This window comes from Convolutriloba macropyga, chromosome 15 (assembly GCF_964194025.1).
Source record: "Convolutriloba macropyga chromosome 15, txConMacr16.3, whole genome shotgun sequence".
Classification (NCBI taxonomy): domain Eukaryota; kingdom Metazoa; phylum Xenacoelomorpha; order Acoela; family Convolutidae; genus Convolutriloba; species Convolutriloba macropyga.
Genome location: NC_134482.1, coordinates 35,032,352 through 35,053,396, shown reverse-complemented (window position 1 = coordinate 35,053,396; position 21,045 = coordinate 35,032,352). Strand labels below are relative to the sequence as shown.

Sequence of the window (21,045 nt, the reverse complement as noted above, 5' to 3'; positions counted from 1 at the left end):
TTTAAAAATATATGGGTTTAAGGTTTTGAGTTTAAAATTCTTAATCCTTGGTGTGGTACATTTTTTTGGCGACTTTAATATGTCGAATCCGAAGAGACCCAACTAACCGACGATTATCTGACGTTCATAAGAGAACAACCGGCGATGATACCGAAGAAAAAAACGTAAGGGCTTTCGTCGTTTTTGTCTAATTAAAACCGAACATACCGATGATTTTCTTACGCTTGAAAACAAATATTTTTTGGACTGGGGCAAAACTGTTTGGCAACTCTCGTAAATCAAGTTGTATCAGGTGAAGTGTGATATAATCGATGAAAAGACCGAGGATGCAGATAAAAATTAGTTATGACGAGTTATTAGTCAGCAAAACAAGCTCAAAGTGGAAGAAAATGCCTCTGAAACCAAAAAGAGATCTCAGGATCCCACATGACGCTCCGAGAATAGTTTTTTGTATGTTTTAACGTAAACAAAGGAATCCATAAATACTGAAAGCGGATCTGCCCCTCCTCGCTTTTCTTTAATCACGGTTAGATTCAATATTGTTAGATTTTGCTAAATGTGATCAGAAATTGTTTACAAACCGACGTTTACTCAAATGACTTTACAAAAATTTTCGAGGTCTTATTTGTTTGGCAACAAATGAATTTAATCAAAATTAAACGAATAATGATGATGTAGATCAGATTTTTTATTAATTTGAACTATTTTAAAAACAGGACTGTTGAGCGTCAGAAGAAAAAAAACATTGTTTCCTATATAAATTGCAGAACATTTGAGTTCTGCTCAACAAAAAAACTAATTTCTGAGGAAATTATTATCTCTTTTGAAAAAAAGCAGCTTTTAACTTCCAAAGCATATTATGTTTCAATATTTTACCAAGTTTATATTTTCAAATTTGTTATCCAAATTTCTCCAACAATCTGATTCCACATATGAATGCTTCTTTCTGAGGAATATTTTCTTGAAATACCCAAAGTTGCGCTTTTCCTTTTCCACATTTTCTCAAAGAAAACTATGTTTGCAGGCAATTTTTTAGAACTCAATGAGTTTCCTCAAAAATGATTCTAAAATTAAGAGCATTGTTTTTATTTATAAAACTTTCTGCTGCTGAGTTCGCACATTCACTTCAAAGATCTCGGAACCTCTCAGATTTTTCTCTTGTTGCATATTTTGATTCCTCAGTTCAAATGCAGATTAAAACGTCGAAGACCCGAGCAGTTCAGGTCTGGAAACAAGATTGAATTAAATTACAACAGTAAGAGTGCTAAAGATCTAACCAGCGTTTCATGAGATATTTTATTTCGTATTCAATTCATTTATAATGTAGCTATAATCAGTCTTAGTAAACTTTTTCAAGTAATATGGCCCTTCGAGAGGAAGACTATCTCACACAGACTTGCGGAAACTATTATCCGGTATAATACATGTAAGTTCATTTTGGTCGAGTATTATTGCATTCCTGACCCGAAAACTCGGAGATTGAAGAGCATAAGTTTCTAGACAAAAAATTAAAACAAAAACAAATTTCATATTTGAAAATTTTTACGAAAAGAATTTGATTTCAACGGGCTAAACAAATGTCACTTCTAATACGCAACACTAACGCAAAGTGAGAAACTTTTAGAAACATTGATTATATCAATTGTTTTATTGGCAAAATTACTGGTTTTGATCATAGTTTTTTGGACAAAATCTACAAAAGGATATAAGTATGTTAATCTATCACGTTCCGATTAATGTCATATTCACAAGAGGCTGGATTATTTTGCGAGTTCTTGTAAAATTTTGGAAAAAAATTGTGCACATTAATTAAACATAACCAACTAACGTCGCACGAAATACTCTCAGCCGACAGGTGAGTGGTTGGCTTCGTCAGTAGTAGCTAGCCTCGGTATAGTGAGGCTAGCTTTAGCTAAACTGAAAGGGCGTTAGGTGAGCGCAGCGGGGGGGGGGGGTGCATCGGGAGGGATGGGGTGGGGGCAACAGTGGGTGGGGGGTTGCGGGCAACGGTGGGAGGAGGTCTTTGGCTGCACGGGGCCCTTACGTCCTGAATGATGTGCAGGGGGTTGATGTTGATGTGGGGGTGGGGGGGGGGTTGGGGAAGGTTCAACTTCTTTGAAACACCCTTCACACCATAAGTTAAGTCTCGAAAACAGTTTTTGTTAACCGAATACTTGGAGACTAATAAACTGAAAGGCTCTAAGAGCACTTAATGCCCGCTGGATGCTAACTGTTTATCACGTTTTTAGAACGAAAAGTCAAATGGGTCAGACGAAAAATTGGTCAAGCAAAAATGGCATAGAAAAGATCAACCGGACTAATAGAATTGCAACAAACATCGTTTGAAAGCAATTAATTATATGGAAGGACCTTTCTCACCTAAATCTTGCAAGAAAACTGCCCGAAATCGACCTGCGTCACTGCATTATCATAAATCCCAACTTGCCATGATTCAAATTTCGTTCACCGAAACATTATCTTTAGTGAAAAAATGAACAATTAAGGTAATTTATTTCAAAAAGCTTTAATATTTGCGGCTTTTATATATATAGATAAATCGACAGATTAGGTTTTTGACTTAGATCACGATAGTGCTCACTTCTCTTATTATATAGTAGAGTGGATCAATTGGCGATAGCAGACATTGTAGAGAATTTTGCAGCTTGCAATACGCTGCTCATTGCAAAATTTATTTTAGGCTTAAAAAGTGAAGACTTGTCTGGCTTGAAACTAATAATTTTTATCTGGAGTGAACCAAACAAATATGGTTTCTGTTATCAGTGCAAGTTCACCTTGGAATCCGTTTTCATCTTAGGTGAGTGTAAGATAATTTAAGTATGGATCAGATATCTAAATTTAATCTCGACTGTTTTACTCGCTTCTTGTTAACTAACCAGTGAAAACTATGTATTGTTTGCCTCTTATGAGTTCTTTGCAACCAATTTCACAAAAGAACTAATTAAGTAATACTTCAAAACGTATACAATTTAATAAAAAGCGTGCATATTTGTCATCAATATGTTACAAAAAAAGTTAGGGTGAGTTTACCTTATTATCGTTAACATGAAAAATTTTATCTTAACCTAATTTAGTGTATAGATAAGAAAAATTCTACCTTAATTTTTCCTAAACATTATGTTTTTCGTAACTCCAAATTTACTTTAATTTATTTAGTGTGAAGCTATTTATTACAATTCGTATTTTTCTTCATTGTTTGTTCGTCAAGAGTTTTGCTATTGGTCACTGCCTTAATCAACTCTTCCATTGCATTTTACTTGAATAATGAAATTTGTAAAAACTAAAAAAATGTTACGACTATAATGCCGCAAGAGCCAAGAATAAGGTTGAAAAAAAAACCAAAATCTTTACTCATTAAAGTTATCACTAAAATTTTGATTCGTTTTGAGCGTGGTCAGGCTAGTGGATATCCAATGTAGAAATAAGTCCTAGATTTGCAATTTTACACGAGCAGAGTCCACAACTTCTGTTACTGAAATCCATTATAGACGAATTTTTTTAAAAAAAAATTATTCAGTTTCCAAACCGAGAATTTTCACTGAAATCGGAAACTATAATGAGAGCGTGTTCTAATATTTAGTGTGTTTTTTAGCAACCTGCGCATCCCAAGAACGTGGTCATAAATTTGGATGCTAGCATTGACATGAAAAACTCTCCGACGCCTGCACCCACACCTGCAGTTGCTGGTGCCCCTGCTCCTGCCGTCCTGGGAGCTCCTGGAACTCCGGCTACCCCTGGAACCCCTGTTGCCCCTGGAACTCCTGCCGCCCCTGCATCTCCTGCTGCGCCTGCAACTCCTGCTGCCCCAGGAGCTCCCGCTATCCCAGGAAGTCCTGCTGACCCCGTAGCGACTGCTGGTGCTCCTCCACCTCCCCCTGGTGTTTTTTCTTCTGTGCCTACTATTTCGTTGACTCCTCCTCCTCCACAAAACAGCAACCACAAACCAGATATGGAACCAAGTAATTAGATAGATACAAATAATTTTGAATAAAGATAGTTACAAAAATACACAAAAGCAAAATCGATACCTTTATCATTTTATCGCAGTTCAAACACGCTCAGAGATATAAACTCTTAGAAACGCAAAAAGTACAAGAATATCATAAATCTTTGCTTTATTTTTCGCCATAGAATACTAGAAGCAGAACAACTTTTAGGCAATCTGAAAAATCTAGAATTATATTAATAGAAACAACTTTTATGAAATCGGAAAAAGAAAAAAATGAAAAGCATATGCGAGTGATTTAAATTTTTTTAATGTTACATAAGACAGCATGTACAAGGATCATAATTGTAACAAACATGACAAAACAAATTTGCTAAAGTAACATTACATGGCAACAGAAACTGAAAAAAATGTTCGCCGTTGTTGCGTCTGCTCCACTTTTATCCACAGTTAATTCAATGTTTCACAATTCTAAATAAAAACATCATGCTAAAATTTAATAGCATTAATTTAACGTAGCTGGAAGATTGCCAGAAAATAGCCGCAATAGATTCGTAGATCGGCAGTCTAAAAAAACAGTAAAAAAGACAGACCAAAAAAATTTGTCTTTTCATTGAAGACTGATCTGTTATATTTTGATTAAAAATCTGTATAAGTTATTATTGCCTCTATTAGTTGATCTCAAATAACCTTCATTTAGAGTGACACACACCCATTTAACCTTATCTCTTTGAAATAAAGTAAATAAAAGTCAATTCCAAAATGAGGAAGTCATTTTTGAGAGTGAGGTAAGTCAAGTGTGACCAAAATTTTAATCACGCGAATGAACAAAAAAAACTAGCTCCACTAAGAGCGAAAAATGACGTCGCGCATGCAATTCAGTTGAAATTGCATGAACAAATGAACAAAAAGTGGCTGTGACGCCATATGGTTGTAACAAAAATCATGATGACGATATAAAAAAAAACCTAGAGAAGGCCAATAATAGCCCCAGCTATCGCTGTGCGGCTATTAAAAAAAACAGTAAAAAAGACAGACCAAAACAATTTCTCTTTTCATTGAAGGTTGATCTGTAATATTTTGTTCAATATTCTGTATAAGTTATTGCTGCCTCTATTAGCTGATCTTGAAATAACCTTCATTTAGAGTGACACTCACCCATTTGACCTTATCTCTTTGAATTAAAGTGTAGAAAGTTCAATTTCAAAGAGAGGAAGTCATTTTTGAGAGTGAGGTAAGTCAAGTGTGACCAAAAATTTGATCAAGCGAATTAACAAAAAAACTCGCTTCACTAAGAGCAAAAAATGACGTCACGCATGCATTTCAGTTGAAATTGCATGAAGGAATGAACAAAAAGTGACGTCATATTGTCATAACAAAAATCATGACGAAGAAATAAAAAAACATAGCAGTGCAAGTCCTGACGTACAATTCAAAGAATTTTCATTGACTCAACAAACAGCTAGACCTAGAACGGACGATGAGTGAACTGGGAAAATCATTTCTAAATAAATCAGATAAAAAAACAAAAAAACAGAAAATCAATGTCAAAATGCTGCTAGGGAGAACAAAAAAACCACTAGTGAGATATGTAATTTTGATTCTAACAAAAAACTAGGTCCAGATTGAGCTGTGAATGGATTGTGAAAATCATTTAGAAGAAAATTTGATCCCAAAAATTAAAAAAAAACAGAAAAAAAAACAAAGTGAAATTGCCAGATGTGAACAAAAAACCACTACCGAGAAACCGAATTTTTGTTCAAACACCGTTTTCTCTCTCTACTTTAAAATTAGAGCGAAAAAAATTCACGCCGCAAAACCAATCGCTTTTTCGCTCCATTTCCTGTTTCGGCGTGACCAAAATCACCACTCGCATTTGACTTCAAAAATCATGAAAATGTGTGAACAGATCTTAAGAAAAAAAACATAGCAGGAAGAATTCCGGAAACGAATCGAAAGAGAAAATTGCCCATACAATTAACTACACAACTAACAACTAGAACAATTATTGTGAACCTTGAAATTCCACAAACGGCTTAAAAAATTTAAGGAAGAATAGAAACGGCATTCAAAAACAAATTGATTAAAAAAAACGGGAAAAAACGGGAAATGAGTTTGTTTTATTAGAACAAGAAAATAAAAAACCGAGTAAAATTCTTTCCAATTAGAGCAATGAAAAACTCGCAAAACATTGGGCAAGTCATAATAGGCTAAGACATTTGTCTAAGACTAAGAAAAAAAACTGCGAAAAAAAATAGAAATGTTTAATTTCTCAATTTTTCTGTCAATTTTCCGAAGAAAAAAATTAGTTACACCAATAAAACTTCAGTCAGTTGGTAGCTGAATATTCCTTAAGTATCAAACTTCTATTCGAATCCCACTTAAAGTATTAAAACAAAAAAAAACAGACAAAAAATCATTAAATTCCGTCTAAAAATCAGCAAAACTGATCAAAAACCTCCAAATGAGCATTAAACTCAAAATTAATTACTTGAAACCTTCAATTACTATCAAAATAAGCCTGAAATTAATACAATATCATAACCAAACCTCATAATTATCAAAATTTTCAAAAAAACTGCTTTTAAAAGCCGCGCGTGAACAAAAAAAATTCGCTCGCTTTGAAAAAATTTTTTCACACATCAATTTCTCGCTCTCTCAAAAACAGCGATGTGAACAAAAACCACTCTCTTTTGGCTCCGCTCTTCACTTTTGTTCAGCACCAAAACGACTCCAAATTTTTTCACGCGTTTCATTTCCCGCTTCAAAAATCACTCCAATAAAATTGATTAAAAAAAAGGACTTCTCCAATACTCCTCTTCGAGTCGTAAAAAAGACAGCACCCCAATACAATTCAAATTGTTTGAAAGGTAAAAAAACCAAGAGAAGACCAATAATAGCCCCAGCTATCGCGGTGCGGCTATTAAAAAACAATGCAACGGAAATTGATTTTTTAGAGCAGCCAGAACTTTTTTCAGTAATCATCAAATGGCCTTCGCAATTAATTGACTGCATCTCCTTATTTAAAATTTAATGAACTGTGGTATATTTATAGAATCTGAATATTTAGGGTGGAGGTTTTACCCTATTCACAATTCCACAATTGTTCCTAGAATCTATCTTAGAGAAAACTACTGGACTGGATAGTAACTTCACAAAACCTACTAATCTTAACTAGACTGAAGGGTTATACCAGGCCCTCCGTTCAAGTCCTAAAGAAAGTATTTTCAGGCGCTATAGAACTGTAGTCAATTGCTAATAATAATGTTATTAAAATAGGTTGGTAATGCCTTTCTATGTTATATGATATTTTAGCTTCTAAGAAGTGCTTTACAAAATGAAATAAATTGGTCTAAGATTGAGAATTATACCAGGTCCTCAATTCACTTTCTAATTAATCGATCAACCAATATACTCAAAACAAATAGTAGATGACGTGAAGAGCTCGTCGGTGTTCACTCCACAACCCAACCAGACGAGTATTAACCAACTTGATAGAACGGTAAGACATTGCCCATCAGGTACTTCAGGTTACTGCAGACCTTTTTAATTGTCTACTTGGCTCACCATTCCATACTACATGGGTTAACTTAACTTGCCAAGTCTTCTACGAGCAGGCAGGCCTACCCTCAGAGTGGCTTCACTATGCGGTCTCCTGGAAGGAGCTTGGCCGATTAATACTCTGAGAAATCAATCGTCTTGATGTTGTCCTGGACTCGGTGCTGTCCTCCAGTCCGTTAACCTAACTTAACCTAATCATTGATTGGTTGATCACTACTTTACTAGTCACCAAACTAATTTAAATCCAATAAATTGAAGCTAGATTGAGTATGATTTCAGATCCTTAGAGATGTATTGTGAAGTTACTAAAGTTGTACAAGTACGCTTTTGATTAACAGAAAACCGAAAGAAACGATTAAGTTTTACCCAGTCCTAATTATTACAAGACTATGGTTCCTTCAAAACAACTAGTTACAAATGCCTATGAGTGCCACGTATCAAAGTGTTTAACAAATATCTACTAGATACCAGTTTAAACTCTACTAATTTATAAGAAAAGGTCCAAAAAGAGAAAGTAGTTGAAAATTTGCTAAGTTAAATTAACGAAAAGTATAATTACCAGGGTATACTAGTTTCAACAATTATTACAAGTTCAGTACCACGACAGAGATCTGTTAACTCACTCCGAAATTTCGATTATCACGACAATATAACTATTTTCAGACTGATTTTGGTTACAAAAATTGGCTAAAATTGAGCCGTATATATACTGCTAATCTATGTTTGTTTATGATAGTTTAGTCCTATTTTTAGCAAATGTTCCGAATTTTTGTGAGAAAAATACCTTTTTAGGAAAAGTTTTCAGAAGGTCGTTCATGACTTTGATAACTTAGGCCCCTAAATTGGGTTTCCAATCCAATATTACGTGGGTGAAAATTTTGGTGTTCAATCCATGATATAATCTTTATAAGAATCAATATTTACTTATTTAACCATTCTCATCAGTTTAAATTTCTTTACCATTATTATCTTTGTACAGTTTCAAATATAGAATTCGCTTTGGTGTTGGGAATAAGTCAAGGTCAGTATTAATTTGGTTCTTTTCCGAAAAAAGCTTAAGTTTAACTTTCCATTCCTACATTCCACCCATCCGGACTAAACTATTCTCCTGAATAGTACAAAAAAGTGAAATTAGAGTAAAAAGCACCATCACCATATTTTGGTACGACAGTCTTTTTTCTTTTAATCAGCGCTTGTCTCCTCATTTCGCATTCTCTCAACTAAGTTTAATCTCTCCTCAAACTGCATGTCAGTTCCGATATCTCGTTGATCATCGTTGGGCAAATTATGAATATGTTTCGTAGTGTTCTTGGACTGGTAACACTTCTTCCCTGTCCAGACAGCCAAAAGGACAAAAGCAAGACACCATAAAGAGAAACCAAGCAGACCAGCCAGCTCTTTAAATGTATGCAGTGTTGACCCATGGCCAAAGGATTTGAAGTGGTTTTCGTCAGAAAGTTGTTGATGGATTTTGTCTACCATCTCACTGACTAATTCAGGCGTGACATCAAGCGTAGGGACATCCTTGAGTGCCGATCTGATCCTATGCAAGATCAAGTTCCGACTCTCTTCTGTAGGAGTGACCGCTAGAATGCACGGGATGTCGAAAGCGGTATCCAGAAGTTCGGGAGTTGTGATTGTTTTTATTAGTCCACTGTGTTGAAGACAATATGCTGGATCGGGCAGCATGACCAGTCCATTCTGCGGGTGAACCAGTTTTCCATTGCAGGGGGGATGCACTAGGCAACTTTTACAGGCTGGTACACGGTTTGAAAACTTTCTGCCCCCACTGTACGTTATGTTATAAAGAAATTATTGATCGTCTGCCGCGTTGAGGAGGTACATAGAGTTCCCAAGGTAGATTGCTGTCGGTAAAATTGGCAATTCGGTTACTTCTCGTGTGCAAGTCTTCAAAGCAGCCACCTCGTGATTGTATAGGAGTGAAGTCAAGCACAGTTGATCTTGCGCGCTCACTAATGCTACTGGCTTAGTGCAAAGTCTAAGCAATTGTGTCCCCCAACAAGACAGATATTCGCCACTCTTCATTTCGGCATAGCTTTTTTCTCGCCTTGATACGATCAAATAGTTCCTTTCTAATTTTAGAGTTGCGGCCGTTGTTGTGTTCTTGATTGGTTGCGGCAGAGGGATTGCTTTGTAGGCATCGTGGATTGGTTCACCACTGTACACTGGCACCTCCATTGTGATTAACAGTCCGTGTGGATTGGAAAAAACATTTCTCACTAAGGGCAGGCTGTAAAGTAAACTTGAGTGGTCATATGGGATTGAACACTTTTTGTCTCCCAGCTTCAGAGTTGTAATTATTTTCCGTAAATCCTCGTAGGGTACTAGTGCGGTTGCCAGTGTTCCTTTGGATAACGCTCCAATGCTTGTAATAAACATGTTTCTCTGTTCCGTCAAATATAGTGTTTGTACTTGCAACTCACTGTGCATAGCATTGAGAGTCCGCCATACGTTGTTAATTGCACTTTGGGCGCGAAAGGCATACATAAAAACGTCAGACCTTCGATGATCACAGGCATGGGCTTGTTGTATTTCTTCCATTGTTTTTTGAAGCATCTCCAGGTTTGTTTGCAGAATCTCAAAGTTATCCTTTGAATAGTTTAGCACTTTTCGTGTGTCTTCATGAAGCTTCAAACTACTGCTGGCCATGACCTGAATAGACTCTTTTTCTTCGTTGTGCAGGTGAACCGTTCTTGATTCCAAATAGTGCAACCGTCCTTCCAGTTGTTCCATCTTTCGCTTGGAGCTTTCACACAGACCAAAAATTGAGTGTAGCCTGCAGCCTGCATTTTCCAGTAAGGGTTCCAAAGTTATCGCCGTCGCAGCTCCCATTGCAAACAGCAGTGGTGATCGTCTCTGTCGCTGAAGAGTGATAGTCTGGTTTACAAACGATGCTACTTCTTTGACAAGCTTTGTCCTTTCTTTCTCTGCTCTTTCGTATTCTGTCTGAATAGATGAGATTATTCCGTCAAAGTGGTGCTGTAATAGTGCGCTTATTTCTGGGTTGTTGCAAAACTGGGAGCTCTTCCATGTTTTCTGTTCCAATTGCTGAAGTTTTGCAGAGAATTTATAAATTGGTCGGAGATCCACGTTCAACAGCTTTGAAAGTGGGACTGCGATATCCACAGTCAGATATGAGTCAGCCAATGAAACTGGAGTTTGAGGTTGGAAGAGAACATGCGCAGTAGTTCGTGCACTCTCCGTTGTTTGCTGTCGTACCGCAAGTATTAATATAAATATCAAAAAGTTGTACATCTAAACACTACTATGGTTAATTACTGCGCTAAACCTAGATAGCATTTTTTCTGTATTAGAAAGAGTTCTATATTCTACAAAAATTCCCCCAAATTCCCTGAAATGTATTCGAGCTAATTAGTTCTTTTCATAATACCGGTGTTACAGTAACTTGCAAGATAGTTTTTTTTTCAATTTGTTGCTACTCAAATATGTTTTACGATTGCCCCCGTCGTTAATAGAAATTTCGGCTCATCTTTTGATCTTTACATTTTTTAGGCAATGCTATATAGAGAAACTTAATCAAGTTTCTTTTTTTTTAAAAGACATATATATATATATATATATATATATATAAATATATATTATTATTTTTTTATTCGTCGTCGATTCCGAATCGTTTTGGGTATTTCACTGCGCGTCTTTCTCGGGTTTTAGCAATGGAGTTTACTGTTTCGTCAGTTTTGGTTCCCAAAAGTTCTGCAAATGTTTTTGGTTTGCACATTTCCCGTTTGGCGCTTGCAGGTGTTGACTGTATTTCACTGAGCTCCCTCAGGACATTTTTTGGCTTGTGTGGTCTTTGGGGCACTGGTGTAGAGTCAATCTCTTTGGCTGGGGTTACAAAAGGAGTCTGGTTCTCTTGGGTTGTTGCTTGTTCCGGAGTGTTCGGTTCTGCTCCTATGTTAGTCTTAGTGGGCCTTTTAGTTGAATGTTCTCGCTCTGCAAAGAGATCGTAGAAAAAATCTTCATCTTCGTCCATCCATTTGAAGGGACTCTCTTGTTTGGGTCGTTTTGATATAACTTTTGGAGTGAAAGTTTGATTGTTTACTTCAATGGGAACTTCCTGGTCATTAGTATTCTGGCGGCCGGGCCATTTCTCCTGATGTGCTGATCTCGTTTCCATTCTGGGTAATTCGTCTTCCTCCTTCACAGGCTTCAATCGATTGTAGTGGACTATCTGCCATTTCTTTGCGTTCGCATCCTTTGAAATTTTGTAATTGACCTCTGACGTCTTCTCAATGATGTTGTACGGTCCGTCCCATGGAAGGAAGAATTTTTTTGATTTCGCTTTGTGGGGTGCAAAAAGCCAGACTCTCTCTCCCGGCTTCAATTCCTCTCCAAAAACGTTTTTCTGATACATATCTTTCTGTCTTTCTTGCTTGTAACCAAGTGTCTCTCTAGCATTCATATGTGCTTCTCTGAATTGCTCGTTGAGCCATCTTGGGAATTCGAATTTGGCAATTTCGTGACCAGGTGCTTTCGGGAGTAGCAGGTCAATCGGGTATTTGCATTCTTGTCCAAACACAAGGGAGAATGGAGTCTGTCCTGTTGTTTTGTGTACGGTCGTATTATAGACAAAGTTGAGATAGGGAATCATTTGATCCCAGCTACTTGGATTGTTTGCGCAATATTTGGAAATAATATCCGCAACAACTCTGTTGTGACGTTCTACCATACCATTTCCCTGCGGGTGATATGGAGATGTTCTTGTCTTCTCTATTCCAAAAATTTTGCACACTTCTAGTAGCAGTTCGCTGCAGAAGTTTGATCCTTGGTCGGTGTGTAGTTAATCAGGTGCTCCAAACGTCAAAACCCAATTCTCCACAATTGCTCTAGCAACATCTTCGGCCGTAGTTCTTTCTAAGGGAACGCAAACCACGTATTTTGTGAAATAGTCCGTCAACACGAGTATGTATTTTGCACCGCTTGTCTTCGCTCGGGTAACAGGACCTAGGATATCTGCTGCCACTTTGCTGAATCGGATCCCAACGTTGATGGTCTGGAGAGGGGCTATTCTTTTCTTTCCAGTGGTACTTCGTGCTTGACACAGGGTGCAGTTCTCACATTTTCGTTCAATGTCTTTTCTCATATTGGGCCACCAAAACCTCTGTCTTGCCCTGTCCAAGGTTTTTTGAAAAGCAAAATGGCCTCCACTGAGATCGTGAAGTTGTTCCAAAACTGTCTCTCTAAGTCCCTGCGGTACTACAAGTTGTTTTTGTGTTGTATTGCTTCCTTCTACATGCCACTTCCTGTACAGCACGCCATCAGTCAGTTCCATCTGGTCCCAAAGGCCCCACATCGCTACTGCATCTTCTCCTTGTGCTATTGCGTTTGCCTTCTTGATTTTTAAGTCTCTCAGCGGATTTTGGTCTGCATGTTTCTCAGCGTTTGCCCATTGCAAGATGAGACGTAAGCAGGGATCGTTTCTTTGAGCCAGTCTAAGTGAGTTTACGTCTTCTTGAAATTGGATACTCATTGGTTCGTTCGTGTCCTCTGCTGTAACTAAGTTAATTCTTCCGAGGGCGTCTTCCAAAGAGTTAGCTGATGGGCAACTTCCAGACATATCCAGTCTCTCAGCTTCAGTTAGCTCCGGTGTGATGCTGCACTGTCTTGACAGTCCATCTGCATTCTCGTGCTTGTCTCCTGGTCTATGTACTACTTGAAAATCAAACTCTTGCAGTCTTTGTAGCATCCTGAATATCATCCCGTCATTGTTTTGTCTAAATAACCACTGTAGCGATGCATGATCTGTTCTGAGCACAAATTGAGTTCCCCAAATGTAAGGCTTGAACCATTTCATCGCCTGAATGACTGCTAATGCTTCTCTTTTTGTTGTTGAGTAACGACATTCTGCTGGGGTCAAAACTCTGCTTGCGAAAGCCACTGGGTATTCTACTCCATCGACAGTATTCGAGAGTACTGCCCCAAGACTGTTGTCACTTGCATCCGTGTCCACAATAAAAGGAGAGTTGTAGTCCGGATGCTTGAATACTGAGCTATCAATCAAAGCCGCTTTCAGTTTTTCGAACGCATTATGGCATTCAGTGTTCCAAGTGAAACGGCTGTTCTTTTTTGTTATCTGGTGAAGAGGTTTCGCTATCCCAGCGAAGTCTTTGATGAACCGTCTGTAGTAACTGCAAAATCCAATAAAAGACCTCACTTCGGTAACGTTTTCTGGTCGTTTCCAGTCCCGTACTGCAACGAGTTTGTTTTCATCTGGTGCAATTCTCTCTGGGCTCAGTTTGTATCCCAGATAGGTTACGGATTCTTGAAAGAGGCGGCATTTCTTGGGTTTGAGTTTAAGATTGGCCTGGCGAAGAGCGTGAAAAACGAGCCGCATGTGTTTTTCGTGTTCCTCCACATTCCTACTAAACACCAGAACGTCGTCCAAGAAGATGAGGACGAACGAGAAGAGATATTCATTGAAGATGCTTGTCATAGGTCGCTGGAAGGTTCCCGGTGCATTGCAAAGTCCAAATGGAAGTCTGAGGTACCCATAGTGTCCACCATCGGGAGTGACGAACGCAGTTTTTGGTATACTCTCGGCTAATGGGACCTGCCAATATCCAGAGGCTAGGTCGAGGCTCGAGAAAATCGTTGCTCCGTGAATAGATCCAGTATCTTGTCAATTCGCGGAAGGGGAAAAGCGTCTTTCTTTGTTACTTCGTTTAGTTGTCTGAAGTCTGTGCACATTCGATTGCTCCTATCCTTTTTGGTAACGAGAACGATTGGTGCACTGTACGGGCTGTTTGATGGTCGGATAATGTTTCGTGCCAACATGTCCTCAATCTCCTTCTTAACCACAGTGATCTTTCCAGGTGCAAGTCTATGCGGTGCAAGCTTGATGGGCAGCGTATCACCTGTGTCAATTTCATGCTGAACCAAGTGTGTCTGTCCAAGTTCGTTGTCGTTCATTGCAAACACATCTCTGAACTCCCGTAGCAGTGTTCTTCTGTCGTCAGTTTGTTGGTTCCTGTCTGGAATTGCTAAAGAACAAATCTGTTCCAACTCTTCATCGCATGATAGGGTTAGGTTTGTTTCTGCAGTTGCCCTGTGCTGTGTTTCTTCCATTGTTTCAATTTGATCAAGACCAGATTCTACTTCCGTCTCACAAAGATGTACGTGCCTGGGGACTTCAGGTTTATAGGCAAATTGCAAATTTACAACATTGCTTTCTTTCTCCATCATGAGCTGCTTAGAATCGAAGTCGATTGATACTTTATTCTCCTCCATCACCTGGGTTCCAAGTATCCAAGGCACGTCTGTGTTTGGGGTCACCAGGAGATCGGCTTTTACTTTTACCCCGGTGTCGAACGTTATTTCGCCAGTAAAAACGCCAAGTATTTGGAAAGGATCATTGGTGGCCGAAAGAACTTGTTCTCGGAAAGGTCTGAGTTTGGAACGCTGTTCGTACTGTGAGTAAGCTTTTTTTGATAGAATGTTCACATTGCTCCCAGTATCCACTAACGCTTTGTGTTTATGTCCGTCAAGATCAACCATCACGTAGACTGTAGGTCCAAAGACTGCTTCGGCTTGAAATTTGTTGATACTGCTCACTTGTTCTGGGTTCGCTCTCTGTAAAATGCTTTTTACGATTGGTTGTCTATCGGTGTCCAAGTTTGCGGATATACCCGGTTGTATTCTTCCTTTCTGTGGGCACTGATTGGACAAGTGCCCAAACTCGCGGCAATTATAGCACTGCATCGCAGACGTTCTGGGTCGAAAGCCTTCCGGTCTTCCCGGACTTCTACTCTGAAATCTGGGTTGACTTGATTCAGATAGAAATCTTGTTTGGGTTTCAAGAATCTTCTCCATGATCTGTGTATGTCGCTCTTGCTGCTCCAGCATCTTATTGAAGCTTCTGGTCTGAAACTCGATCATTTGATTGAAACCCGATGACAGACTGGTGTTGAGTGCTCTAAAGTCAGCTGCTACTGACTCATCATGATCTTGTTCACCCTTTGTTCATCTCACATGTCCGTTTCTTCGTCCTCGCAGTCGACTGGATTCCGCTTTACTGATGGCGTCTAGAGCAATGGCCCGTTGTGTAGCTGCATTGAAGCTTCCCGGTTCTTCCTTCAGGAGTGTGTATCTGATTTCGCTGTCCAACAGTCCGTCTACAAAAGCATCTTTGTTAGCTTCCTGTCGTCCCGCAACATCAAGATGAGCATTGGCTGCCTCTCCTAACTTACGAACTCGCCTTGAGAACTCTTGGATTGACTCTGATTCCAATTGTTGAAGATTTTTGAATTCGGTGCGGGCACTCCTTGCGTTGGGAAAGTCGCCGATTCTGTTGTTAAGAGCGTTCAGAACTCTCGCTATGGTTGGGGCTGGTTGTCCTTGCACTTGTTGAAAGTAATGATTGGGGAGATTGTAATACTCATCTAACGCATAACTGTTCAAACACGTGGGCAGGACCTCGCGTTGTCTCTGCTCATCCCAATTATTGGCATTTGACATGGATTCGAAGTGTCGAACCCATCTTTCGAAACTCTCGAAGTCGCGGCTGGGGTATCGGAGGGGTGTGAGAAGGGGTGGTGCTACGACTATTTGCTGCTGATTGTTCGCCTGGTTCTGTTGTTGCTGTTGCTGGTTGTTCGGTGCGTTGTTCATTTTTGGTAATTGAAGTAATTTTCGATGCAAAACCAAATGACACAAAAAAAATATGTAGATGAGTTTTACCTTTGGAACGTATTCCAAAGATCTAATTCATCGGTTCTCTAAAATTCTAAATTTTTGTTTTTTTTTTAAAAATGCAAAACCGCCTTCTAATCAGAAGAATCCCTCTGTGGTCGCCAATATAGAATCTGAATATTTAGGGTGGAGGTTTTACCCTATTCACAATTCCACAATTGTTCCTAGAATCTATCTTAGAGAAAACTACTGGACTGGATAGTTACTTCACAAAACCTACTACTCTTAACTAGACTGGAGGGTTATACCAGGCCCTCCGTTCAAGTCCTAAAGAAAGTATTTTCAGGCGCTATAGAACTGTAGTCAATTGCTAATAATAATGTTATTAAAATAGGTTGGTAATGCCTTTCTATGTTATATGATATTTTAGCTTCTAAGAAGTGCTTCACAAAATGAAATAAATTGGTGACTCTAAGATTGAGAATTATACCAGGTCCTCAATTCACTTTCTAATTAATCGATCAACCAATATACTTAAAACAAATAGTAGATGACGTGAAGAGCTCGTCGGTGTTCACTCCACAACCCAACCAGACGAGTATTAACCAACTTGATAGAACGTTAAGACATTGCCCATCAGGTACTTCAGGTTACTGCAGACCTTTTTAATTGTCTACTTGGTTCACCATTCCATACTACATGGGTTTACTTAACTTGCCAAGTCTTCTACGAGCAGGCAGGCCTACCCTCAGAGTGGCTTCACTATGCGGTCTCCTGGAAGGAGCTTGGCCGATTAATACTCTGAGAAATCAATCGTCTTGATGTTGTCCTGGACTCGGTGCTGTCCTCCAGTCCGTTAACCTAACTTAACCTAATTATTGATTGGTTGATCACTACTTTACTAGTCACCAAACTAATTTAAATCCAATAAATTGAAGCTAGATTGAGTATGATTTCAGATCCTTAGAGATGTATTGTGAAGTTACTAAAGTTATACAAGTACGCTTTTGATTAACAGAAAACCGAAAGAAACGATTAAGTTTTACCCAGTCCTAATTATTACAAGACTATGGTTCCTTCAAAACAACTAGTTACAAATGCCTATGAGTGCCACGTATCAAAGTGTTTAACAAATATCTACTAGATACCAGTTTAAACTCTACTAATTTATAAGAAAAGGTCCAAAAAGAGAAAGTAGTTGAAAATTTGCTAAGTTAAATTAACGAAAAGTATAATTACCAGGGTTTACCAGTTTCAACAATTATTCTAAGTTCAGTACCACGACAGAGATCTGTTAACTCACTCCGAAATTTCGATTATCACGACAATATAACTATTTTCAGACTGATTTTGGTTACAAAAATTGGCTAAAATTGAGCCGTATATATACTGCTAATCTATGTTTGGTTATGATAGTTTAGTCCTATTTTTACCAAATGTTCCGAATCTTTGTGAGAAAAATACCTTTTTAGGAAAAGTTTTCAGAAGGTCATTCATGACTTTGATAACTTAGGCCCCTAATTTGGGTTTCTAATCCAATATTACGTGGGTGAGAATTTTGGTGTTCAATCCATGATATAATCTTTATCAGAATCAATATTTACTTATTCAACCATTCTCATCAGTTTAAATTTCTTTACCATTATTATCTTTGTACAGTTTCAAATTTAGAATTCGCTTTTGTGTTGGGAATAATTCAAGGTCAGTATTAATTTGGTTCTTTTCCGAAAAAAGCTTAAGTTTAACTTTCCATTCCTACAATATTGATACACATTCAAAGTATCTAACTTAATATATAGTTTGGTTCAAATTGTAGAATTGCTTAAATTTTAAGGGCGGTTACGTTAGGGGGCAATTCCACCGAAGGGTAGGCTACTGCTAATCGTTACTCGTGCTCCTCACTGTCTTAGGTTATTGGTTCCTGTTGTACGCCCCTCGGGATAGCCTCTGAACGCCTTCTCAATTACTCTCTTGGGAGTTTTGCACGATTTGGTCAACAACTATGGTCCTCGCCCTGCTTGTAATTGGCGTGTCTAACGTCTATTGGAGGTAAAGAGTATCTTGAGGACCGTACCTTGATCTCACCTCCTGCTCTATAGTATCTCTGCCACTTTGAACTCTCTTGTGTACCTAGCACACTCCATTGTCTCTTTCGTTACACACTCCTACGTCCTCCTGCCCTGCATCGAAGCCACCCTGTTGCTATTTCCCCCTCTCTGCCTTTTTTACACAAACAAGCAAACATACAAAAAACAAAGCCGATTGTTTACCTCTGGTGTGTTGTCCTCTCACTTCTAATTTACTCTGTCAAACTCACACCACAGTTCCGTCTGATTCAATGTGGTCGTTGTTAAAGGACTACAAAGAGGGAGATAAATTTAAAATTAACAAATATGAGATTGTAGCGATACTAGCGTTCTTTATCAAAATACCTTATTCTTTAGTCATTTTTTTTCAATGTATGACAATTATAGGGGAGAGGCACAAACTATTTGCCAATCAATTATTACCAAACTGGACCATTGTTATAATTGCAGTTTACGTATTCATCAAGTACAGTTTGAATCTCAAAATAATTTATGCATATTGAGACAAAAACCATTTCCTTTATAAGCTGCTCAGCAAAATTGGTTCATTTTGTTAAACTTTTGTTCTTTTTTCACATCAGTGCATTTAGACACATTAGGAAAACTTTACGCATAATGAACTTTGTTCACTTTTCGCGGTTCATTTTTCTGGGCGCTCTTTTGATTTTGAGTGCTAATTTTGCGCATTTAACCAAAACTTGCTAGGGATAAACAGCAACAGCCTTCCTCCACAAAAAAATTGATCGACTTTGAGAAAATTTGCGCTAATTCATCTTCGAGATACGAAAATTACGCCAAAAAGATGGTAGTGGCCCCTCAAAAACCTCTAGAATTATCATTTCTGCACCGTGGAAGCAACTCTCGCCGCAGAGCTGACAGCGGCCAAAAACCATCGCCTGGAAGAGAAAAAACCTTGGGCTCCATTACTCTCATGGAGTGTACTGTCAACTTTATTAACATCAATTTCTACTGTTATTAGGTTCGCTAGTCACGGGGGGGGGGGGGGGGAGTTGAGGGTTTTTTTTGTAGGAGGGACTGGTGGCGGTGGAGAGTTAATTTGTTTACGGTAAGCAACATTTTTCTCACAACCTCCTTCTGTGGTCCAAACTTTTCTCCACAAAGAATGTTTCAGAAAGAAAGAGGAATCCCAACAAACTTAATTCTATTAGAGTCTATTAGGTCTGGACAGTTTTCGTCTGCAATCTCCAAGCAAATTTGCTGAATCTTTGCTCGTCTATACGCTCAACATCAAGCTCTTTGTACTTGGAGTGCGGAATAGGTGGTTGTCAACGCTCAACTTCTGGTTGCATTCGTACACCATGATAGCTTCCATCCCCTGCATTTGCTGTAGACTGGCTGGACCACAGATGACGAAATCGCAAAAAAGATGTTAATTTTTTTCACACCACTAACAGTGATCAAAACCGCTACGTTGAGCAGAAAAAAAACAATACACAGCCCAAAGGTACTACCCCGTGTCGTAGGAGCTGCTGGTGTTACGGTTGTTAGTACTTCAAATTTTCTGTCAATTAGTGTTTTGGAAAAGTTGATGAGGAATTCATTAGCCAGCTCGTCATCGCTCGGCTCTTGAAGCTGTAATTTGAAATTACTTTACTTTGTAAATTTTGCTTTTAGTCAATTCATCTTGATTCGAGTTTTGTTTGTCAAAGTAGGCAAGCTTTTTGTGGTACAATAGTACATTTTTAGTTTGAGTTCATTATTTGGTGTAACCAATTTGGTTCATTTTCTGTTTAACTTAATTTAGTTCAATTCATCTACTTTTAATTTGTTCATCCATTTAGTTTAATTTTGAAGATCAAATCTTATGATTTCATACTTGTTAATTTGTTTACATCCTATGCATGATCTTTTGTCTGTTCACCTTGTCTAGTGATTGTAAGTTGCCGCATTTAGTAATGTTACCTTGTGAACAAATTGTTAAGCAGTTTTGTTAATTTTGCCTCATTTCATTCTTCTCAATTTCGTAATTCAAAATAGTTGACTCTCTCTCTTAACTAGATTTCGATTCACCAAAGTCTAAATTCAGACGCATCAAAAGTTTGGTATCTTTCGCTAAGCGAAATACACTACTAATAATTGAACACGAATTCGCTCCGCCAATTCAGTCTAAAAATTGTAACTTAAATAGTCAATTTCAAATAACAAAAAAAAAAGCATTAAATCGCTCCGCCAATTCACTCTTAAATTGGCCGAAGTAAAGAAAGCTAATTGGCATTACGAAACAATTCAAATCTACAGATTGTAAATCTGTACGACATGGCGCAGCCAGCCCGAGAATCGAGAAAAACACCGCTGTCGATAGAGCCATTTTGGGAACGACCAACCTCAGACCCACCAATCAGATGGGAGAAATGGAGAATTCAACTAAAACTAGCGATTATCGCTCGCGAGAATATCACTATAGACACATTGCTACAACCCAAACCATCGACAGTTCGTCTGCCAGTGGAACCGAAGTACGAGATGCCGATTGACGACACAACTGAGGAAGCAGAGAGAGAGCGTAGAATAAGAAACAACCAGCTGAAGTTGCAATGGGAACTAAAATGTCAAAAGATAACAGAAGCGGGAATACTATGCGGGGAGAGTCCATGGAATTTGTGTGATCAGAAATGCGTATCTCTATTGTACCTAAGTATTGGTACTGAAGGAAGACGACTACTAACACAAAAATTCCCGCACGACAATATTTACGATTTGACTACCCTCAAACTCTGGGAAATGATGGAGATTGCCTTTATC

General features: G+C 38.4%; 2 protein-coding genes across 2 annotated transcripts in view; both read left to right on the top strand.

Annotated features, from left to right (window-relative positions):
• Nucleotides 1-21,045, top strand: part of LOC142354753 (uncharacterized) — a 255,263-nt gene that overhangs the window by 15,949 nt on the left and 218,269 nt on the right. The window lies entirely within an intron of this gene.
• LOC142354656 (uncharacterized) overlaps nucleotides 3,617-21,045 on the top strand; it is a 29,469-nt gene continuing 12,040 nt past the window's right edge. The window contains exon 1 of the mRNA XM_075407003.1: nucleotides 3,617-3,977. Coding sequence (XP_075263118.1) covers nucleotides 3,662-3,977 — 316 coding nt within the window. The 5' untranslated portion in view covers nucleotides 3,617-3,661. The remainder of the gene's footprint in view (nucleotides 3,978-21,045) is intronic.